Below are 24833 nucleotides of genomic sequence, written 5' to 3'. Positions count from 1 at the left end.
GGCTAAAGGTGACATTTGAACCAGAGACTTCCTGGTTCACTGTTCACGGCCCCCTTCCAACATTATCAAAACCACTAGATGAACTTGGGTATCAGTATATTATGGTGTGATCCTATACTAGCATCAAAAGAAGCCTCATTGAGTGCAATGAAGCTTATTCCCAGGTAAGTGGGCACAGTGACTGTAGATCACTAGGTAGCCCTTGGGAACATCATCATTTCTAGAAAACATATCCACTTCATGTGAGGAACTAGCCAAAAATGTCAAGCCTCTCTTTTGCCTCATTTGAAATGAGAACACGATTTAGAATAAACCTCGGTATGTGTGCTTCATGAGCCAAGATCTACAATTCTATGGCAGGTAAGCTATATATTGTGAACTACTTCTTCAGAAATGCTAAGCCATTAGGGGTTGTTTCACCCATGAATGAATTTCCATGGAGGACATTATGAAACTCTCACATGGAGTGGGTCACATGTGACAAACACATGGGCTTGCACATGTACACACATCCAAATTCATTGTGTAGGAAAGCCAGTTTAGGTGATAAAGCCCTCAATATAATGTTTTAAAACACACAGGCAATTAACTGAAAGCACTGTTTTCACTAGCCTTCCAAAAGTTTGGGACTACAACAACCAGCCCAGTCAGCATGAACATTTTGTTTTAAGTGGCACATAGATCACATCAGGGTAGCCTGTCTCTTGATGGAAAGGACATTGATCCCAGTGCTTCTGGGTCTATACTGCTTCCATATTGCATAAGAACATAGGTGCCTGCTGGTCAGACAGAGGGTTTATTTAATCCAGCACCCCATTTTCCACAGTGGCCAATCAAATGCTTCTGTGAAGCCCCCAAGCAAGACACGAGAGCAACAGCCATCTCCCATTCATGCCCACCATCTTAAGTTCAATAAGTATATTTTGACCTTGGAAGTTCTAAACGCGTTTTACATAAAGACTACAATCTGCTATGCTCCATCACCAGCCTCAAGGTTAAAAAAAAAATGAGAGATTTCATGTTCCAGCATTTCTCAGAGTCACTCCATACAATCTAATGGACTTTTATCTCCTGAAATTCAGAGGCTACTACTAGTCAGGGCATGACTTGGGAGTCAAGGAGGCTGGAGGAAGAGCTGTGCAGGTGAAAACAATCCCATCCTATTTTAAAGAGGTTAAAGATGTGTCATAATCATGTCTGACGCTTGAGCTATTCAAAGAGACACATGGAACAGACCTTGACTTCAGTTCCTGTACCAGAAACAGGATTGTTCCGAGAATCTTACAAACAGCATTTTTTCACCCCTAAATTGCTATTTCAAGCCTGTGATAAACAGGTAGGGTAGAACAGCAATTTGATCAGTAAAGAGCAGTTTTGTAAAGGTGCCAAAATTTCAGAAACCTCCTGAGTCATTACAACGTTACAGTCTAAATAGACTCCAGCAGATCTTTCTTTAACCCAATTGCTTAATTTTAAAAACACAAGAACTTCAGCTAAAAAAATAGAATATGACTGAATTATCAGTCATTTACATATATGCTATGTGAAAAATCATCAAAACAGCTATTTAGGCCAGCGATGAGGAACCTATGGCCCTCCAGAATGTTGCTGGAATAAAATTCCCATCATTCCTGATCACTGATGGGAGATGGAATCTAAAAACATCTGGACAATCACTGGTTCCCCATCCCAGCAAGGGACATCTTTCTTTCCACCTCCAAGATTAAAAAGCATATTGGGGGTGATATTTTGAGCTGGGAAATTGCCAGAATAAAAATGGTTAAGCACCCTTCCATCTGTCTTTCTCACACCCCACCTTGTACCCTGCCCAGACCAAGTTTGGCTTTTAAAAACAATAATGAATGGAGAGGACTAAAACTGTTGCTGCCACATCACGTGTAGTTTGGAGCTGAATGTTGGAAGACCCAGGACAGACAAAAGGAAAGACATCTTCACATATTGGATTCACTTCCACAAGTAATGGTGGCTACCAACTTGGATGGCTTTAAAAGGCTAACAAGGGCTACTAGCCATGGTGGCAATGTTCTACCTCGACTAAAGGAGGCCACAAGTTTCTGAATACCAGTTGCTGGAAACCAGAGAGGATGCTCTTGTGCTCAGGTCCTGCTTGCAGGGTTCCCAAAGGCATCTGGTTGGCCACGGTGAGAACAGGATTCTAGACTGGATGGGCCACTGTGCCTGATTCTGCAGGGCTTTCCTTATCTTAGGGCTGGTCCACACTTCTGTTTGCCCCATGCTTTCAAGAGATTTTTCTTTTGTCCCACCACTTTCCCTGAGAAAACCTGCTGTTTACTGCTAAATCTGAACAAATATCCTTTTTTTTTTTAAATGCTATTTATTAAAGTTTCAAAGAATACAAGAATTACACAAAAACAAAAAATAAAAATACAAGAAAATACAAAATACAGGAAAAGAAATAAAGTTTTTAAGATATAACAAAAAAAAAAAAAGAAACATACAAAATAAAAACAGTTAAAAACACGTTAATTTTCCAAAGCATATCTTCCTTACACTTGTTTCCCCGGACCTCCTCGTACCTCCCTTTTTTGTATTCCAGTTCAGTTTGTTAGTTCAGCAAATCCTTACCATTAAGCTTTTACCCATTTGTAAACCTTTGTTTTCGTACCTCTTAAAGCATTACAGCTGGAAACCACTTAGTTTCTATCCAACATCCTTCTAAGATTCCTTAATTTTACAATATTTCTGTAAATAGTCTTTAAATTTCTTCCAGTCTTCTTTCACCGACTCTTCTCCCTGGTCTCGGATTCTGCCAGTAAATCTGAACAAATATCCATTGCATTTTCTGCAGATTGACATTTGTTTTGATTCAATAGCAAAGATTGGGTTTTCCAGGGGAAAGCAGCAAGGCAAAAGAAAAACCTCTCAGACCCATGGCTAGAAATCATGGGACAAATGAAAGGGGGGGAAATGGAAGTGTGGAGAGAGCCAGGGGCTTGATTAAGGTCACCTAGAGAGCTTGTGGCAGAGTGCAAGATTGGTCCTGGTTCATCTAGCTCAATCTCATAGTACTGCACGTACTCCCAGACTCTGCAATATCTTTTAAATTAAGTCGATGGATGAGAGTAGGAGCTTTTCTAGGAAAACAAAAGGTGTGCATGATGTGACTTTATCATTACTATTTAATATGGGTCTGGTATTGACACGATGTCAGATGTTAGACAGCTTTGGGAAAAGCAACTCGTATTTTAAATTGCAAATTCCAGCCAGGTCTAGTCTAGAAACTGGCGTTACAAATCAAGCTCAGAGAGGAAGGATTGTGAATTTGAGAGTGGCCCAGATGAAAGAGTGAGGAACAGACACAGCAAAAGGGGGTTAGACGTGACTATGCAATAAATAAACTCAGACAGCAGCATCTCCAGTCTCTGGTGTTCCCTTTGATTCCATGCTGCCCAATCTCCCCCGCCATGCCCTGGTCAATTACCTTATTATTACATACAAGCAAGTACGACCAAGTAACTGCCCTCAGCTTTCCTCAGAAGGGAGGGAGGCTAGAAATACCTGGGGGTATCATATTTGAAAACTTCACCTGTTTAAAGCAGCCTTCTCCAACATGATGCCCCCAGGCATTTTGGATCACAACTGTTAGCAGCAGCCTGCATGGCCAATGTTGAGGGATAATGGGAACAAGTGTTTGGTTCAACAACATCAAAAGAGGGTGGTACCTGGTTGGGGGAAGGCTGCAAAGGAAGATTCAACTTCTAAGAGACTTGGCCTTTTGTAAAAACAACTCTCCTACGCTCTCTTCCATCTTTGTTGGGTACACAGCTACAGTCCTACCCTCATACCATACATTTAAAGCACCAAGACTCCTGGAAACTCAAATTTACTCCTCGTAGGGCTACAGCTCCCAGCACCCTTAGTAAAATATAGTTCCCAGGATTCTATGGGGGAAGCCATTGGGCTTTAAATGACAGCCAGTGTGATGTAGCGGTTCAAGTCCCCACTCAGCCATGAAGCTATTTGGGGAGCCTGGGGCCAGTCACCCCAGTCTCACCTACCACCTATCCACTACCTTGAACTCCTTGAAATAAATAGAAATGTATGTTGTGTCAAAGAAATATCTTTCTTCGATTGCTGTGTTTTGATGCGCTGGGCTAGGCTAGTGAGCCAACAAGCATGTGCTACTGGCACAGAGGTACAATGCCAACCAGTTTAGCTGGAATGCTCCCTTCTCTGCAGTCAGGCCTGGAAACGTCAGCCAGGCTCCTTTCGATCGATTGAGATGTGTAGCAACAGCTGCTGGGGCCTCCCTCCAAAGCGCCGGCTGCCACTCGCCTGTCTATTTCCGTCACTTTTCCCTCAGTGCTGCAAGTGTGCCTGGATGTTGGAGAAGATGCCTGGCTGAGATTGGGAGGGGGGGGCAGGAAATGGAAGGGAGACAGGAAGGAAAGGACAGGAGAGCCGGGGCCAGCATACAGTAAGCAAAGTATTTATAGCGTGTCTCACTGTAACAATGAGGGGATGTGAGCAGTGGAGAATCTCTGCTTGGATACAGATCAGCTTAAGGAGATAACAGAACTCTTTCCTCCCATCCAGAGCTGAATGACTATCCACTGTAGGCATTGCAGCACAAGTAAATCAGGCCCCAAGCCTTGGAGTGCCATAGACCTTCTCGGCACAACAGATAGAATAACAGAATTTCATAGATTCATAGGGTCATCCAGTCCAGCCCCCTGCAATGCAGGAATCTCAGCCGAAGCATCCAGGACAGAATGGGAAGTGAAATTCCAAAGGTATGTAGTCTTGCTATTGTGAGGGGAGGCAGCACTTGATGCTTTGCACTCCCAAGCACAGGTGAGGATTTGTGCACAGCTCTCAAAAACTGAGATACATCACTCTTCCCTATTTTGCCAGTTTACGTTCTCCACTAGATTGCTATAGTGTAGTCTCTAAATAATTTTGAAAGCTAAATGAAAAGGGTCTCAGCTTAGCATACGCAAGGGAAGCTTGCTGCTTCTCATCAGCCATTTTGCACACAAAAATCATTAGAGTTATGACTCTGGTGCAACAGTCATTGTCCAACAGGAATGAGGAACCATTGACCCTCCGGATGTTGTTGGACTGCAGTTCCCATCATCCCATCCCATTGGCTGTGCTGGCTGAGGCTGATGGGAGCTGGAGTCCAACAACAGTGTAAGATTATCTACACCGCAATCATAATATAAATGAATGTGCTAAGTGTTCTTTAGTGTAGCGTAGCCTTGTGGGCAGGAAAGGAAAAAAATCATCTCAACATGAAATTCTAAGCTTTTCCTCCCTGCCAGTTTAACAAACATGTTTTTAATTTGCACCAAAACAAAGTTATGCACAATTGTATGCTTATGTCCATATGAAGCGGGAGGGGAGAATGAAACACGATGAAATGACGCTGATTGGAAACTTGGTTTTTTAATTGTTTGTTTTTATTAGCACAGACATAGTTTTCCGTTTAAGCGCTCTTCTGCAAATATTTCAGTAATTAAATATAATAGCCAAAAAAAGAGTTTTAGAAATGCAGCTAACACAGTGCTGACCAGAAACATAATAGTGACAATGTGTGGGGATATATATGTGTGGTCTTGAGCTTGCACATTTCATGAGACACTGCACGTATAAAAATTGAGCTCTTAGCACAGTTTTGTTCCATTCTTTCAACAAAAAAGCCAGATTTTCTGCTGTTGGGCAGGGGGAGGGGAGAACATGGAGAGGAGGGAACACAGGACTATGATTTAATGGCATCGTATAAATACCCTGTAAAGAGTGGGTGAGTAGTGTGACAATTGCAAAGCAACAGTGGGCTTGGCAGCATCCAAGTCACAAATCCACACTGAAATGAGACAAACACCATGACATCACATCACGTCTCTCTCCTCTTCACCCCCCACTCCCTGCCAAACACATAACACATACTTTACATAGAACAAATACTGAAAATGTGGAATGTTTGTGCAAGCTGAAAGATTTAGGAGCATCTGCAACATCTGTAGTGATGGGGAAAGCAGGGGAACATTCTCAGGCATTTTCATGCTTACCCAGGTCTGTTCAAAAGATGGCAAGGGGGAAGAAAGTGAAGTATTTAAAATATTTTTCAAGCTTTATTAAGGCAATAACATTCATTTAAAAATACGGCAATTTAAGACTTAACACTCTCGTTTTTCTGAAACCCTTGCAACTAACCATATCCATAAGCAAGAATACTGGAAACTTATATGAATTTGAATTTTTGCAAACATCGCTTGTGCTTTCCCCCCAAATACTTCAATAAAAATGATGTAGATTTCGAAGTGACCAAACATCTCATTCTCTTCAGCCATAAATCTTGTAGAGGCCAAGAGAGCCCAATCTTACTGTTTTCCTTACTGGCACTTCAGTACTGTAATTCTTCTTTTTCCACTTTGGTTTCCAATGCAAGTTATCGTGTTTTGACCATATTCAAGTGTGCACATGGATAGAGCTTGACCACTCTGCATACAGATGGAATTATGTTGGTAGCCACACTCAATTTTAACCCAGTTCAGGATGCATGTGGTGAGATTATATTTGTCCATCTGTGGTAGAACTGCTATTACTCTCTTGCTGTTTCTTACTGCCTTCGCTTCTCCTGTCCATCTGTAGCAACTGAATGCACAAAGCAACAAGACATGTCTGCTGCCAGTTTACAAGGTGCCACAGTGCCCTCTGGTGGGTGCAAGGCACAATAGTTTTAGGCAAATCCCGCATGTGAAATGGCATGTTTGAAAAGCAAAATAATAATAATAATTACACTATAACATTTGAAAATGGGATCAAGTTAAAGGCACTTCGAGATTGTGCTGTAGTTAAATCGAGGTGTATAAAATCAAAAGTGTGCCTCCCTGGTAAACCTGTGTCCAAGAATGAATAAATCCTCTTTTCAGAAAATATTGTAGCTAAGCTGCTCATCTACTGTGGGCTCAAGTTCAATACTCTGTTCCACTAGTAAAGCTGGCTGATTTGCAGGCCATAGTGAGCAATGGTGCAACAGCCAGACCAGAAGAAAACTATAGGACCCCTGCTTCAAGAATGGCTTCTGTCATTCTCACCTCGTTGCTTGCAGATCCCACGGGGGGGGGCGGGCGGGGAGACACACAAGAGTTCTGAGAAGGGGGGTACCAATTTAAATTTGAAGACTGGCTGTATGCACACCTGCATAGCTGTCATCTAGGAGGAAGAGGAGGATGCTTGCACAACTACATGTTAAGGCCAGCTAGTATGTGTCCAAAAGGAACCCCAGACTCATTTAAGATTGAGAAATACTTGTCTTGCATAACTGAGGCTACTATGAAAGTGGAGAGTGGCCAATCCACTTCTGGCACAGGCAACATGTGAAAAGTCTCTGTGTGACAGTGCCAGGTGTAAAATGGGGTTGTTGTACTTCCTAATGAAATTAACTGCATTAAATACCCCATGCTGTATCGTGACTGTGACCTGACTTATACCTGTTCTGAATCAGGGCTGGGGAACCACTTTTGGCTCAAGGGTCAAATTTGTTGTTCCAAAGGTGGAAGTGGGCAAGCCACACCCACCTGCCCATCACCAGACATCAGGCAGAGGAAAGGTAAAGCCACGCCTGCAAAAGAACAATTAGGAGAATACTGTAAGCCTTCGAGCGAGTTCTCAATTGTGCCTTTGCAGCTGTGGCTTGAATTTGGCGATGTCTGAACACGGCATATTTCCCCATAGCGCTACTTTCATCATGGCTCTGATATAGCTGCAGTGAGCAAGTGCTTTCAACCTCTACCATAAGTAGCAAAACAGGTGAAAGACACCTAATTGAGATGGCGTTGAATTCAAGCTGTGGCTGCAAAGGAACAATGGTGTCAGGAGTTGGACAGGTGGGAGAGGATCACCTAAAACAACCTCACAGGCCTACTCACAGGTTGGAGATTCCCTCCACCCCAACTGCTCTTTGGGGAGGTACAAGAGAAAGCCAGTTAAAGAGGAGTGAGGATGTGTGCTGATGTATATAAAAGAGGGAGTTGGGAAGATCTGGTGTAAGCTTTTCCCCCTGCAGAGCAAACCCGGATTCATCTCCCCCTACAGTGCCATCAGCACACATACTTACTAGGGATTACATGACTGAATCAGCCACAGATCTTGCCCCTCCTGCCGTGGGTAATGTAAGCTATCTGACTTTTTAAAAATATATATTTTTAAAACCGTCACTTGTACATCTAAGCACTCCAAGAGTTTATTTGCTACCTCAGTCCTGGAGAGGATTACGTATGTACAAGTAGGACTTGCAACAAAAAAAGTTGCATTGTGGATGGAGTGCTCCTGTTCAGGGGTCCAGCTCAGCCTGCGTTGCCCTCTTAAAATGTACTCCATTCCATCTCCCTTTCTGGTTTTCCTCCCCACACCCACCCACTAACCAGCATCCTGAGCACACTGAAGATACTCAGTTCTAACTGGACTATTTTGGGACTTGCACTCTGAGTTTTTTTCTAAGGGTTTTTTGTGCTTGTGGTTCCCGTATATGTGTGGTGTAGTTTAGATACACAATGATCAATACACCAAGAATGAGCTCACTACTCATACATAGGACAGGACAAGAAGACTGGTGAATGTACTTTCAGAGCTCAGAATCTTTTCGTGCACATCTTCAGCCTTAAGATACCCACCAAGAGGTACGGTTGGGTTTCTCCCCAGAACTAAAATTCTCCACATTGATTCATATTGAAACTAGCTAATGAACCAAGTTTCATATTCTAATATTTACACTCATCCTACAATTCCCAACAGGACTAAGCCAATGAGTAGTAAAAACTGAAAATCAATTTTAAAAAAAGGTAAAACTATATTGAACAAGCGCCCTGTTTTTATCCACTAAAAAGCAAAACATTATTTCACCACCAGCATTTTATTATAACCCCTGCTTGTCTGCCCCTCTCAAAGAATAGCTTGCCAAGTAACAAGGCTGGCTCAGGATACAGCTCAGAGGATCACACACAAGCACGCGGGAACCACAGTGCCTCCTTAACCATAAAACCTTTATTTGTTTCAAGTGGCCAAAGGGAGAGAAATCCATTCTTCTTTTGTCTGAAATGCATTATATGGCAGCCGAGAAAGCAGAAGCCTCACCTCTTTGTCTTCCCTCCCTACCTTGGGGTGAAAGAAAAGGGGGCCAGCACAAAACTCCTTGACTGGTTACAAAAAAAGAATAAAGATACTTTATAAAAATGTATGTGGTATAAGAAGGAGGGGGAAAAGGAGAAAACAGCCAGGACAGCGGCAGAGAGCATCTGACCGCCATATGCATGAGTGACTGAATGTGATACAAAGTGCATAAATGTGCCTCGTCCTCCCTCTCCCCTCCCCACCTCCCACCTCCCCCCACCCCACCCCACCCCAATCCCTCTAAGTTGTTAGGTGGGGATTCTGGCTCCAGACCCAACATGCTGCCTCCCACCCGTGAACAGCTCACTGGAACTTCAGCTGTCAGGGCCCCAGTAGCAGGAGAGCAACACCTGCAACAAAAAGAATATGACAGGAATTACAAAGCTTGGCAGGCTTATTTGCTATAGTGCAGGAATCCCACCTACAGATTTATGCATCACCGCCCAACTTTGGCTCATGGGCAAAACATGTTAAAGGCTTAGTCTCCCACACAAGCCTACACACCCTTTGGAGCAGCACGTTCAAATCAAGGTGACCTTTTGTAACTGCAGTGTTATTTAGTATGCCAAATTCCCTCTTCAGTTCTCTTTCAGTTAGAATTCCCAAGGAACCAATCTTCCATTTCCCCAACCAAAATAAATGGAAAGTCATGTGCGGCATTGCCCACTAGGTGGCAAAAAGTTCCTAGAATAACCTGCAAGTTGCAGACACAGGATGTTTCCCACCACCGGCGGTTCCAGCTGCTAGAATGCTACTCTAGTCCCTGGAATAATGGTAGTCTGGTGCAGCAAAGACAGCCCAAAGAGTAACAAATGTATTATGACCTAAACTTTTGTAGACTAGCATTCATTCTGTGCTATGACACGACCTGTACTTTTTGCATTTCATTTGCTTCTATCCTCATACACCCACACAGCCCAAAAGCACACATGTGCATATATTGCGTGCATGCACCTACTCAGGACAATACGTCATGCATCTGACGAAATGGAGTCTAGTCTACAAATGTTTGTGCCTTGATAAACATGTAAGTCTTGAAGGTGACGGAAGACTGTTGTTTTTGCAACAATTCCCAGGTCAACTAGTGCAGCACTCATTGGGAATTGCTCTATACCAGTCACACTTCTTCAGCCTGGCAGCTAGTTTCCTCACCTACAATATGCACATACCATTTACACAGGAATCAAAGCACATGAATCATCCTGTGATGGTCATGTCACTTTACATTAACTGCAATGGACCTCTGACAGATGGCAAATGTTTTAGGCTCCTTTACTGCAGCTGGCTTTGGGATTACAAACAGCTAGGCAAGAGCGTGATTATCATGAACATGCATGATAATTCACATATGTAGGATTCCAGAGTGCCAATTACCACAATGCAAGCACAGGTAATCCACTAGTGCAGCCTTCTGGGCTCATGCAGTTCTACTAACTATAGCTTTGTCCTTATAGTACCAGGATTAACCCAGTATACATTACCAGAGTGGTAAATGGAAAGGTCAAAAAGGACAGGAGGATTCCCCCAAGCTCCCTATCCCCACCCACACAAACACAACAAAAATAAATGTGTACTGAAAAGCATTGTATTTGAAATCACACTTATGTGCTAACACAAGCAGCCTGAAGCTGCTGAGTGCAATCTGGACAAGACTTCAGTGAGAGCTCACGGAAGAGAATTTGGGGTATATGGATACTAGCAGGGAAGAGATTTAATGGCCACTCTTATAACTCTGTCCAACTGACATCTACTATGAAGAGTGCTTCAACTTCCAGGAGGCCTAAATGCCTCATCCTCTTCTCTCAGATAACAATTCAGAGGTCTTAATGCTTGATGTACAACAGCCACAGACATTTTTCTGTGAGCATGCTTGACAAACTGCCAAAATTCCAACAAACTTTTCTTGCAGCTGCAGAACAAAAATGGCCAGCTGTGCTGAATGTAGTGCACTTGGAAAGCAATGATGATCCCACTTGCACAAATATTAGGGATCAGATGCCCATTTGGAAAGCTAGACTTAAGCCCTGCATCTGAGAAGAGAAACTTGCCTGAATGTTTTTATTTCAAGACTTCTTCTTTTTCAACTTCAGGACTTGCAGCCAATTGGGTGAGGATGTTTCTGACCTAGGGGAGTCAGGAAATGGTTAAAAGCAAAAGGTGGAACTACGATAGGAAAAAAAAATGGGTTACCCACATTCCAGAGGCAAAATGATGGACCTGGATGCTAAGAAATAGTTTGAATACCAACGCTCAGCATGCAGCCACACAGACATGCCACTGTATACAATTTTCCAACCCCTCCAACACTACGCAGGCAAGGAGGCAGAGTGCAGAGAACAGGATCTAAGAGCCCTGCACCACTAATTCCCCCCCCCCCCCCCATCTAATATGTCTCATGAGTTGTGGGCAGGAAGCCTGAAGGAGCAGGTAGCGCTGTGACCCATGGCAGAACCCAAAATCACAACACTAAGTAACAAAGTTTGCCCCAAAATTATATATTTATTATGTTTCTTATTTATTTCAGTTACTTCTACCTGCCTTTGCTCACAGAAGTGGACTAAGGCAGCTTACAACAAGACCATGGCTACAGTCATAAAATACAAATCATAAATACAAACCAGTAAGACAACAGTTGAAAACAACAATTAAAACATCATGGAGAGAGGCCAGGTTAAGTGAGCACCTGCTGGAATAAGATGTTCTTCACTGCTTGCTGAAGGGCAAGCAATGAGGAAGTCAAGTGCATCTCCCTAGGCAGGCTGTTCCTTAATGTGGACACCACAACAGAGAAGGCTTTCTCTCTCTCGCTCTTTCTCTCTCTCTCTCTCTCTCTCTCTCTCTCTCTCTCACTCTCTCTCTCACTCACTTTCACACACACACACACACACACACACACACACACAGACAGACATCAGCCCGTTAGTTGTATCTCTAACAGCAAGTGAATATAGTAGAGGGCCTCTGTAGCGGAACAGCATTCCTGCGCAGGTTCTCATGGGAGAAGGCAATTCCAAAAGTAAGAGTACATCCAGTTTCAAACTTTTTGTAACATTAGTTTTTGAATGCTCAAAGAGGGAGCAGACAACTGCAAAGTTTACTTTAAAAATGAGAAAATCCCATGAGGTCATTTGCTGGGAACACATCACTGAACTACAAAATCTGTTTTAGGACAATACTTTTATTAGGCCAACCAAAAATGTCACAAAACAGCAGACAAGCTTTCAAGTTGCCCAGAACTCTTTATCAGGCTGGATGTTCAAAAAGCAACAGTGGGGAGAGAGAGAAGAGGAGGGAAAGGCCATGAGTCTGCATCAGGTAAGAGTCTTAACCCAAAATGCCTTTGTCCCTTCCCCTCTAGCTGAATGCCAACCACTAAGAGGTCTTGACTAGTTGGCTTGCCAGAGTCTCATTCGATGCCAGCACTAAAAAGACAAAACATTCCACCAACTAAGAATGACTATGCATTGTTCAGAGCAGAGAAGGTGGGGCAGGGGAGTAGAACTTGTGGTCTTCCAGATGTGGATGGACTGCAACTCTCCTCAGCCCCAGCCAGCATGACCAGCGGTCGGGGACAATGGGAGTTTCAGTCTGATAACATACAGAGGACCATAATTGCCCACCCATGACTTAGAGGGGCACATGGTATACAGACACCTGTAACTGACCAACAATAGGCCAGCAAAGTCCATAAGATTGAACAAATGCCCTTCATTTGGGATTCTTCCCCATCCCTGGTTTTCCCTAGTCAAGGAACATTCTGTACTCATTAAGCACACTTAGTTCTCAATGGGATGTTTTTTTGGGGAAGGAGGCATTCCCCTCAAAAAGGTTTCTTCCTTCATGATTTTTTGTACTTCTGCAAACCTGGGGTGCTGCCTCTTGTGCATGGGTGGTGATGTTCTGACTACATAAGCAATGGCACTTGGAGAATTGAGAACACTGATAGTATATATGATTTTATCCTAATTTCCTGTGTCTTGTTGGCTGCTGCCTTTCTTCTGCTATAGTTGCCAGAAAGAGCTGCAGCACACTCGCGTTCTGCAGCAAGCAGGATAACCACCACCAACATACCAACACATGTTATTTTCCACCACCACACACCTACCCTGAGGATTTCTCTGGTTTGGGTGGCAGCACCAGAGGCTTCCCAGTGATGTTGGCAATCTTGCACGATTTAGAGCGCTGAACATGGGTTTCCTTGGCCTCACTTTGTGGATCCCCTTCCTCAGCAGAACGGTTTCGGCCTCGCAACTTGGCCTAGGATTGAGGACAACAGATTTACAAAAACAGGCATTTAGCAAAACACCTAACATTTGCTTAGAGTTGTCCTACTCCCTGATCTTTCATTGGCAATTTTCTGCTTTTTCTCATAACTGCCCCCTGCACTTCCTTTACCATCAGGGGCTGGAGGTTAGATAGTAATCTCCTCTGACAAAGCAAAGACCTATCTCAACTGTGTGGAAGTTTTTGGCTCCATGGGCCAGGATTGCCTTGCAAGCCAAACTGGACACAACTAACCCTGTGGGCCAAAACAAGCCTTGCAAGGCCACCCATTTGTCAATCACCTCACTAAAACAGTGAAAAACGTTTTGTTTTAGCAGGGCTTTCAATGCCAACACCTTTTTATAACAGGAGATTTGCATTGAACCTACTGCTAAAGCAAAGGTTTTTCGTCCTTTCATTTTAGCAGGGGTTTCAATGCATACACTTCCCTTCCTTATCACAATGGGTTCACATTGAAACTCCTGCTAAAACAATTCCCCCCCCCCCCCATTTTAGTAGGATTTCAATGCAAACCCCTTCCTGAACCCCTGAAATTTAGTCCAGCATCCTGGTTCGTCATAGTAGCTAACCAGATGCCTATGAGTGCAATAGCATTCTACCATTGGTGATCCTCAGCAAATGATGTTCAGTGGCATGATGGAAGTAATGTTTATCCACCATGACTTGGAAGCATTGACTGTCTCATTCTCCATGAGTTTTTCTCCCCCCCCCCCCCTCCTTTCATTCAGTACTTTGATTTCAGCTTGGAATTCTAACATAGAACATTCCACTACCTGATAGCAAAGGCCACTCAGTTTCTAAGAGCCAACCCATATTTGTTAACATTGTGTCATTCTTTATCCTGTCCCCAACCCCTTTCCAGGTACTACCTTCAATGCCGATGGGTTCAGCCCTGGGAAGAGAGGGACCTTTACCCCCTTTGACAGTGGAGATGTTCGTGACTTCCTGCTCCTTGGTTCCTCTGGGGCTTCTTCATCAGAGACCGCAGAAACTATTCGAGGCTCTAAACAGGGAAGAAAATGGCAATACCATAATGCAGAAGAACCCATGCTGACACCATGTGACGCATTTTAATCCATGCCCCAACAGGAGGAAAAAAATGACATAATCTAAAGTGCAGTGCCTAGAAAGCAGCAATGACAGGCAACCTAGGACACTCCTGTTGGAAACCTTTGTCACACCAAGTCATGCTGTATGTGGCACATCTGCTAAGCCTATTAGCAAAGCCTAAGCACATGTAACTGAAGCAACCACATACTGCTGCTTTGGTTATCCCCTCTTCGCTCTGTCAAATTCTGGACTGCAAGCTCTAGATTGTAGCATAATATAAACTACCTTAAGATGGCCTAACCCTAATCAGTGCCTCTGTAGTGAACGCTGCCTGGGAATCATATGCAAGCTGCCTAGAGCTTTTTGTGAAGAAAGGCAAGAATGTAAGTTAACAAAATAAGCCACGCACAAAATGACATAACCAAGAAAGACACAAAGAGATAACACATCCAAAATCGCTTCAGTAACAGGTGTTGGGAATACACCAATGAAGGCTACATGCCAGGCCCAGCATGCAACGCTCCATGCTACCTGTGGAATCTCTGAACATCCAATTGTCTCCGTCGTTCTCGGAAAGAGCCCCTCCAGACCGGGTGGCTGGTGCACGATGACCTCGCTTACGGCCCAAATTAACACGGTCGCGATACACAGTGTTGTCAAGAACCTCTGTATCCTAAAAGCATACAAAAGAGGAGAACAAAGGGATCAGAGAAACACATTTCTCCCTCAATGAATGCACAGCAACACCCAGAGTGTCCCCATAGATCCTTCTCAGCTTCAGTTCCTCCAAGGAGCAGAAATTGAAGAGTACTTCATACACTTTCCAGCGACATGCACAGCTTGCAGGACCACAGCTAGCAAAGCATCCACATATTCCCACAAAGCCTGAGCTCAACCATTAACAACTTGTTCTTTCATTAAAAGGGACGCGGGTGGCGCTGTGGGTAAAACCTCAGCGCCTAGGACTTGCCGATTGCATGGTTGGCGGTTCGAATCCCCGCGGCGGGGTGAGCTCCCGTTGTTCAGTCCCAGCTCCTGCCCACCTAGCAGTTCGAAAGCACCCTTAAGTGCAAGTAGATAAATAGGTACCGCTTTATAGCGGGAAGGTAAACGGCGTTTCCGTGTGCTGCTCTGGTGCCGGTTCGCCAGAGCAGCTTCGTCACGCTGGCCACGTGACCCGGAAGTGTCTGCGGACAGCGCTGGCTCCCGGCCTCTAGAGTGAGATGAGCGCACAACCCTAGAGTCTGTCAAGACTGGCCCGTACGGGCAGAGGTACCTTTACCTTTACTACCTCTTTCATTAAAAACTGTTAATATGTGTCGGTTTTCTTCTATTTCCTGACCCAAATACTCTTCCATGGTTGGCTCACCTTCTAAATTTTAGGTGAACGACTAACAGCTATGAGTAGAGGAAGGCAGGGAGAACAGCTTATGAATTTTTCCAACCAGATTGCACTGCATCAGGCTGCTTACATTGTCCTGGGATGTCACTCAAGGCTGCTTACCAAAAGCCTGGACACACTAGCTCTGTCCATGTAGCACAACACAAGGGCATCACCAGGCTGTGTGGGAAGGCTTCTGGGCAGACTGGCATGGGTGGTTGGCTGAAACCTTTCCTACAAATGATTTACAGCTTGCATGAAAATCAAGGGACAAAAATAACTTTGGTTCAAGGTTGCCCAACTGAAATGGCAATATTAGAAAAAGGATTTAGATTTCTCTTCTCACTCTCTAGTCTTCCAGCTTATTTCTACTTCAGCAGCAAGACATAAGCTGTTTGTTGGAGGACTCATGACTCATGAGTCAACTTGTGAAGCCTGAAATATTATCTGGAGTCAGCCACCAAAATACAGCCAAAAAAGGCAAGGTTATGAGCTATTCTTTATACATAGAATCACAGAATCATGGAATTGTCATTGGGGGGTCATCTAGTCCAACCCCCTGCAATGCAACATGTTTTGCCCAACGTGGGGCTCAAACCCATGGCCCTGAGATAAACAGCCTCACGCTCTACTGACTTAGCGATCCCTCTCAATCCAGAAGCAATTATAGAAGATGACAAAACCCTTTGTAAAGCAGGTCTGAAATGGAGCATTTGCCTGAAAGAAAGCATTAGGAACCCATGTTTCTATATCAGCTACGCATTTAAATGTAATGTAAAAGCCCCTCAAACCTTAGAATTGCTGTGCAGAGAAGGCTCAGGGGTCAAGCAGGTACCTCAGAAACATCTTAAGTACTACTTACCTCTAAGAAGATGAAGTTCTCCCCTTCAGGAGCAATAGCTCCCTCTGAAGCAGGAGCCTTCTGTGATATGGGCTGTGCAGCTTGACTTCCATTTTGCTCTGGATGATTCAACACTCTCAGGTCCACGGGTAGCTGACTCCCATTTCCACTGTCTAACTGGCTGTCCCCACCATCTGCAGCAGACAAAGCTTTTCCATCCTCCTTTGCTGAGAAAGGCAGTCCTTCAGCCCTTTCAGCAAGAGCCCCCTGGTTATTACGCAAGCTGCGCAGTATCCTCTCTTCTTCTGAATGGCAGCTGTGGAAGGAGGCAGGTCTCTTCTGCTGGGCCACCTCTTTGACAGCACTATTGGAAACCATGTCTTCCTGCAGGCAGCTGGGGCTGGAGAGTCGCTCACTACGGAATTTTCTGCTTGGATGTCAGATAATGAACGTTAGGGTAAGGTTCTTCTTATCAACAGGGCTCTCACTATCCTAGCAAAATTCCCCCTCCCCAACTCCAAGCATCCCCATATCTCCTTATCATCCCAAAGCCGTTTTTCTCCTCACTGTACAAAAGAAATGATGGTATGTGAAGGTCAGGACTCGACAGCCAAAGGGAGAATGAATACCTTACAAACATGATGCAGGCCTAAGGAGGCATCAGAGATGGACAAACCCACAACAGAGGATTCAAACCTACAATTGCCAATGGTCAAAGAGTACAAATACCTCAAAGAGAACTCAAATCATGACCCTACGCTTAAGCCACATGGTACAATCATCGTAGGGATATCCACTTCACAACGCAGGTGGAAGCTCATGTGATCCAAGGCAGCAACAGTTTGCATTAGAGAAGACAGGAGGAAAGATAAACCTGCACATTTCCCGACTGCCAAAATAATTACAGGCTATACTATATGACCATTTCAAAAGGCTGGACTGTAATGAGGAGTGTGGGATATGTAACTGTAGCTACCCCACAGACTACAGATTCCTCAGGCCAAAGGCTGCCGTTATGACATGTCTGCCCAATTTACAACCCACAGACTGCAAAAACCCTGGCTTGACAACCTCCCTGGTTTTACATTCCCTTAAGGGCAACTCTAAAAGAACAATCCTATGCATGCTTACTGAGAATTAAGTCCCATTCTGTTCAATGAGGCTTACTCTCACATAATACACATAGTCCTGGTTAGCATGTAATGGTAAACCATAGCCTAAAATTATGGTTTACCATGACCCCATGTTTTTGGAGCGTTTTCAAACAAACCATGAGTAAGAAATCAAGGTTTGTCTTTGGTTTGCCACTTGTGGTTTGTTTAGTGGGAAACAAACCATGAGTGCCGGTTTGCATGCAATGCTAAGCCAGCAATGATTTGCTTCTGAAAAAGGACAAACACAGAGGTCACAATCCGACCACCATGTACAAGTATACTGCTTGTTTAAGATAAGCTATAGTTCATTTCAGAGCATGGCTGCTACATGCAAACTGGACAATAGGATTATAGCCTTAATCAACTTCAGTGAGCTGCTAGGCACCGCTGAATTCTGTTCCCTCTGTGGCCTGAAGAATGTAAGTATGAAGAGGGGAGTACCCAAGACACGACACATTAATTAATTTTCATTCAATTTACACTGGTTTGGATGGTGATACTTCCTGGTTTCTCATTTTGAGTTGCAGGGATTAGCAGAGAGATTCAATCACTCCATGCATGGCTTAAGGGTGTCAAGTGTACAAAATTACCCAATATACAAGAAAGCCTTTGTTTGGAAGTTACGCAGCAACCAAAACAGGCAGAGGCAGCTTCAAAACAAAGAGTATGACTAGGCATGCACATGAGAAGGATTCCACATCAGAGAAAGGCAGCATGCTAGGCTTGGACTAGGGAGCCCCAAATTAATATCCATGCTCAGCCACAATGTTCACTGGGTGACCTTGGCTGTACCGTCTATTCTCTCCATCCCCCATTTTAGCCAAATCAGAAGGCACATCGTTTAGCTAAGAAGAGTTCTTGAGTGAAACCTGCACCTTTTTAAATGGCTGTGTGCATGACATTGAAAGTCACACCTTGTTGTTCTCCTTGAATTCTCTCTACAGTTGCCAAGGCCATCTCTATAACTATCCATTTTCATTAGGTTACAAGGACGAGATGATGGCAATCAGTTATTTGAGATTAAAACTGACCCAATTCTTCCCAATTTCTACACATATATGGAGGGCACGATGAGAAGACTTCAGTTCTTTCCCCAGGCCTTTCAACATTTTCAACATATGTTACCAATCAGTGCTTTTAACATTATTTTGTTTTGTTTTGATAAACTTGATGACAATGAGACTTAAGCTCAAGAGGAGTTTAGCATTTAGACTGTTTGTTTGCTATGGTTCATTTTTGCTGCTGTACTTGATTAAATTTAATATATTTAATTTTCACTGTTGGCCACTTGGGGCTCCAGCATAATGGTGACTAATAAATAATAGTTTGCCCCTGTTTCATGGTTAGCTTAAAAAGTGCAGCACTGCAAACTATCTTTCTTGTCCCTTTTGCTTTCCATAATCACAATCCAATTTGATGACTTCGCATTTAAAAGAGCTCACAATCTGGAAGTCTTATTCCAAGCAGTGACATGAGTTCCTCAAATGATAGAACAGAAAGATGCTGGTTATAACCCACAGAAAGTGATAGAAACATGACAACAGCATTAGCTGTATAAAAATAAAATTGTTTCACATTTAGGAAAGTGGGAGAAAGGCAACAGGGGTTTGTGCGGTCTGCTACTCCTACTCTGTTTTGCATTTCAAAAAAGCTGGACAGTCATCAAAAATGTTATTTCTCCAATGAAAGCAATACAGGTATGGATCCTGTATTTGAGGGCTGGGGGGGGGGAGAGAATAGCTACCACTTCATTCCAGGAAGAGACCACAAGGGCCTGGTCCAACCCCTTCTGACCTACTTCAGTTATGGGACCTGTTCCTACCTCTGAAATAGTGTGCCACTTCCACATCAGCACAATCCTTAAGCCATACTTGCTGCTGGTCTCTCAAGTACCTAGTTGTGGAGAATGTATTGCCAAAAAAGAGGTGCTCAAAAGCACATGTTCAAAGGAGGGAGCAATGCCACCTCATATCCTGACAAAGCACTCCTACTCCTGTCTAGAGCAGTGTTTCACAACCAGGGGCCATATGCTGGGGCCCAGGATATTCCAAGGGGGCCACAGGAGAAAACTGCGTAAATGAGGGACCACAGCAAGAGGCATGGGGGGCACAGAGGGAAGTGAAACATTTTTAAAAAAATACTAGTCAGCAAATCCAAGGCTGAAGAGAAACAAGTGATGACGAAGAGAGATGTTTACAGAATACAATATAGGAAAGAGAATTATAGATACTGTCACTCATTTTCACCCATAACAAAGAGGTTGTGACTTCAGAGCATACTGAATGAGAGTGCTAATTATGTGCATAAGACATGGGACCTGCTGGTACAGGATGTTGCTGAAGCAAGACAGCTAATTGAAAGCCAAACACTAGAAGCAATTCATAAAAGAATCCGTCCTCTTCTCCTCATTCCTGCTGAACATGGCACCAACCCAAGACAAGACAGTGGAACTGATCATACGACAGCAAAGGTGACAGCTCTTGCAGAACAGCAGCTGTATCATTAGGCATTTGCCTGGTCAGCTAAGGAGAGTAAAAATATACCTCCAGGTACCCTGCTGCAGCCCCCCCCCCCCCCACCTGCCTGATTTCATTCTGCAACAGCCACAGTACTCTACCGTGTTTCCACAGTTAGGAAAACAAAACAGTGCACATCATGGCTACTGGGTGTGCAGTTGCTGTCATGACCAGATGGAGGGTAGTAGTGGAGCATCACTGGATTTTCTCACCAAAGAAACAAGAGTTACACACTATGATTGTTGCTTCTAAACCTCAGGGCCATATTCAACTAATATGTTGAGCTAAAGTTCCATCACCACAAGGATTTTATTTGTTGGATGGAACCTTCTCCCTCTCTTCTTCCCTCTCCCACACCACCAAATGTGACCCATGCCATCCCCAAATCTGCTATGGAGAACTGGGGGGAAACCCATAGTAGATTTAGGGGCCATACAAGGAGTGAGGGAAAGAAGTTCCATTGCCTGAGCAGTGTTTCTACATTGCAGCGCTGTAGAAGTTGCCTATCCTGGTTCCCACAAAGGTTTCTGGCTTCAAGAGGTAGCTGTAAGGCCTACCTCAGCAGCTGTGCACTATAGACACAAAGTAATATGTGGTACTGGCTGTACTAACAATGGGTAACATGGAGGGATGAAAGGGAATGGTTGCAAACCGATTAAAAGTGTGCAACTGTGCTTTTGACTTTACAAAAGGAATTTACAAAAGGAAATGAATACAAAAACAAAATCAGTACTTCAATTCCATTGTCCACTTGTATTCATTTAGCCTTCCACTTCCATTCTAACTTTCTTAAGAGACATGGGGCTGTGCCATCACTTGCTTCACTCACCAAACCCCCCCCCCCCCCCGTCTGACCCACATTAATGATGCAGTATAAGCCTCAGTGGTACAAAGCAAGAAGGAGGGGAAGCATAGAGCACAACAGATGCTGGGGAGCTGCTCAAGGAGTCCCGACTGTTCCTCTATGACTCACTTGGGCAGGTCACCTGCTTCACTTCCATTGTTGTCTGACACTGCTGAGGCTGAAATGGCATCACTGGTGTGAGGTGAATGGCAATGGATGTGGCGGCAGCAGCAGGACAGCTGCTGGGAAGATGTCCTGGCAATTCCTCTGTGGATCGCCTGGGCAACCTACCCACCTGCCTTCATCTCCTCCTCCTCCTCCAATACCACTGTGATAGCTCTCATAGGTCTGTTGTCACACTGCACCGCACTGCACAGCATCACCTGTTGGAGGCCAAGTGAACTGAAGCATGAAAACATCTGAACCTTTTTATAATACATTAGGATACAGCCTTTACCTTTCTCCAGAGACTCCAGCTGCTCTTGGATGCTCCATCTCATCACCATCCAAAGGTGTCGCTCCAAACTGATAGCTGCTGTCCTTATGCTTTATCCCAGTTGCGCCAGTCCAGTCCATCTGTATTAGATCTACTTCCTCAGCCCCATCCAAAGCCTTGGGCCTCAAATCAGACACTTCCATGCTTTCAGTGCCAGATCTGTAGGCCAAATCTGCTTGTCCCACACCAGGTTCTCTGGTCTCCTCTGGATTCACAGTCCTTACATCTGATGAAGCAGACAAGGTTTCCAGACCCAAGGAAGGAAACCAATGAAGCTGCTTCTCTGTAGGTTTTTCAGATGCATCTGGGCTCCCAACTTTCAAGTCTTTTGAGAGATCCATGCCTCTGAGGCCAAGATCTTGAGTCCACTCAGGCTGCCCCTCTCCAACTCCTCTAGGCTCATCCATAGCAACTGCTATTAAGTCTCTAGACTGACCTACCAGGCTGCCAGCTGTCTCCTCTAAATCCACGGTCACACTTAGACTTGGTAACTCTATTGGACCAAAACTACCAGCTCGGTCCTTCCCTACAGCACCTAACTGGTTATTTTGTTTAGTTGCCGAGACATCAGTGTCTCTGACCCATTCTCTTGTGGCAATGGGGAAATCACTATCTTGTAGATCAGATTCCCTAAGGTTGTAATCATCAGCCCAGACTGGCTTCCGGGCACAGTACTCCACATCACCAGCCTCAAATTCAGTGGTGCTGCTTCTGCTTGCAATACTGAGTTCTCTTTCCCAGCGTGTTTGATTATCATCATTTTCACTGGCTCCATCTGGTTTTTCAGCACTGAACACACCATCATGGCTTTGGGGAATACCCATGACATATCTGCTGGGCCAATCAGACTGTTTGACACTCAGTTCAGACTCCTGACAGCTGCCATCATCAAAGCCATATGTATTGGGTCGTAGTCGCTGTTGGATGCTAACCTGGGATTCTGGATGATTGGCACTATATTTACTAGGTTGCTCCACCTGGTTGGCATGGGACTCTGACTGCACGGGGCTAGCCCTGCTGTCAACATTGGAATCACTAGGCCAGCATGACTGGCTGGCACTGGATGTGGCATCCTGAGAGCCAACACTGACAGCACTGTGATCACTGGGCCCCTCTAAATGCCTGGCACTGAGCTCTGCATCCTGGTGGCTGTGAGTACCATATTTGCTAAACGCATCTGATGATTTTGTGTTAACCTCCAATTCTGGACAGCTATCCTTTTCTTCACTGTATTTATTCGGCCAGTCAGTTCTTTCAGTAGCACCAACGTGATAGGGGCTGCTCCAACCCATTTTCTCAGCAGCAGACCTGCTGCTCTCCTGATCATCTTCATTACTGCAGAGTCTGGGCCAGCCTGGTTTTCTCACGTATGGCTCTCGGTCCTGACACTCAGCAGTGCTGATGCTATATGTGCTGCTCCAATCTGGCTCCTCAATCTTCTGGTCACCACAGCTGCTGCCATAGGCAGTGATCCAATCTTCTTGCCCTGGATTAGAACTGTCCTGCAATGGTGTTCCTCTGGTCCAGACTTTCTGGCTGGAACCAAATTCCATATCCTGCCTTTTGGCATCACTGTACGAGCTCAGCCACTCCTGTGGGCCAGTGCCAAATTCTCGATCCTGCTCTGTCTCACCAGGCCAAACTACCTTACCAACACCAGCAGCCCAACCCATGCCAAAGGTAGCAGACCGATCAACTTCTACAAAGCCAAACTCGCTGTGAAGATCCTTCCTTGACCATCCCAGAAGATCCTAATAAAGAAAGGCAAGGAAAATAAAGCAACATTAGAAAGGCATGGGACAGTGAGCCAAATTTAGTGGGGAATCTGATCTAGTAAAGATGTCCCTTCTCCCAACAGTCCAATATGAGAAATACATTAAGGAGACAGAAACTGAAAATGTAAATTCACTAAACCCTTCCTGTATTTTTTTTAAAACCAGTTTGAATATATTTCACTTAACATGCACAATTTAGGAAAGGGCCATTACTGATTAGCAGCACGTTTTGCATGTAAAAGTGCCAGGTTCAATCCCTGCCATCCACAGACTGGGCTGGTAAAGATCCCTGTCCAAAACCTTGGAGAGCAGCTGGTCAGTGTAGACCATTATATCTTCAAAAATGGGCCAGATCTACTACCAGATCAACATGACTTAAGGTGGGCACAACAACTACATCACAACCTTATAAATATGTGGTAAAAAATTAAGATGCTTATGCCCAAAAGCATGTTTGAACTAAAAATGGGTCCCGGGTCTAAACTAGACATGAACTAGAGGGATCAATGGTCTTGGTTCAGTCTAAGGCAGATTCGTATGTTCCTAACACTGCAATTTTCTATTTAGAAAGTTCCTCCAAATGGAAAAATATATCAAACCCACATGTATGATTTTAGAGGAAAGTTTTCCTTTTATTCTCTGTCATCCATTATAAAGGCCTTTGGCTATATACAATAAAAAAAATTGACCATACATAGAGTGATAAGCCTGCACTTGGTAATCATCCACTCATGTGTAGATGCAGCAAGTTACATGCATTTAGCATAGAAACAATTATTTACGTAAATGTGTATGGAGGGGGACCTGGTGGCAATTCTTTCTTTGGTCTTTCATGCTTGCTCATTTTCCTACATAGAAGTGTTTTCTATGTAAGGAAATGATAGCTTGAAACGTGCCTGTTAAAAATTAGTTTTCAAAAATAATTTGGAATTTTGGCAAGTTCCATATTGGTAGAGTGCAAGGAAGATTAAAGAGGTACTTATATGGCCAGGAAAATAAACTAGTAGCCACTGGTACTGAATTGTTCACTGGCAAAGAAACCCCTTGCAAGCCTCATCAGACTGTGAGACTTTTGGGCTTTCAGAAGCACCCCCTATTATAACCACCTAATGAACAGTTAATTCTTGTTCGCTAGATCATGTGAGCCTACCAAGGTATGCCCATTAGTTTTGGTATACAACCCAGTACATTAAGTGATGTGCCTTGTAGCTACATAGCTATGGAGCCTTACCAAACTAAGGAGCACCAATTCATTCTTAGGCTGAGTCTGCTGGAGCTCAAGGCACAATTTCTTGGTGGCGAAGAGGGCCAATCAAACAGACAAAAGTAACTTTGA

General features: G+C 44.1%; 1 protein-coding gene across 5 annotated transcripts in view; it reads right to left on the bottom strand.

Annotated features, from left to right (window-relative positions):
- Positions 1-9371: 9371 nt before the first annotated feature.
- Positions 9372-24833, bottom strand: part of TNKS1BP1 (tankyrase 1 binding protein 1) — a 28291-nt gene continuing 12829 nt past the window's right edge. For 4 of the 5 annotated variants that reach the window (XM_080994160.1, XM_080994161.1, XM_080994157.1 and 1 more), the window contains exons 6-12: positions 21684-23473; positions 16734-17142; positions 15022-15163; positions 14310-14443; positions 13262-13413; positions 11205-11280; positions 9372-9506 (exon numbers count right to left, since the gene is read on the bottom strand). In XM_080994160.1, coding sequence (XP_080850286.1) covers positions 11220-11280; positions 13262-13413; positions 14310-14443; positions 15022-15163; positions 16734-17142; positions 21684-23473 — 2688 coding nt within the window. In that variant the 3' untranslated portion in view covers positions 9372-9506; positions 11205-11219. The remainder of the gene's footprint in view (positions 9507-11204; positions 11281-13261; positions 13414-14309; positions 14444-15021; positions 15164-16733; positions 17143-21683; positions 23474-24833) is intronic. The other variant, XM_080994158.1, reaches the window with a different exon arrangement.

The sequence above is a fragment of the Podarcis pityusensis genome (genome assembly GCF_964106645.2).
Source record: "Podarcis pityusensis genome assembly, chromosome: 1".
NCBI lineage: Eukaryota > Metazoa > Chordata > Lepidosauria > Squamata > Lacertidae > Podarcis > Podarcis pityusensis.
The sequence above is the reverse complement of the archived record's forward strand: the minus strand, read 5'-3'. Positions and strand labels throughout refer to the sequence as shown.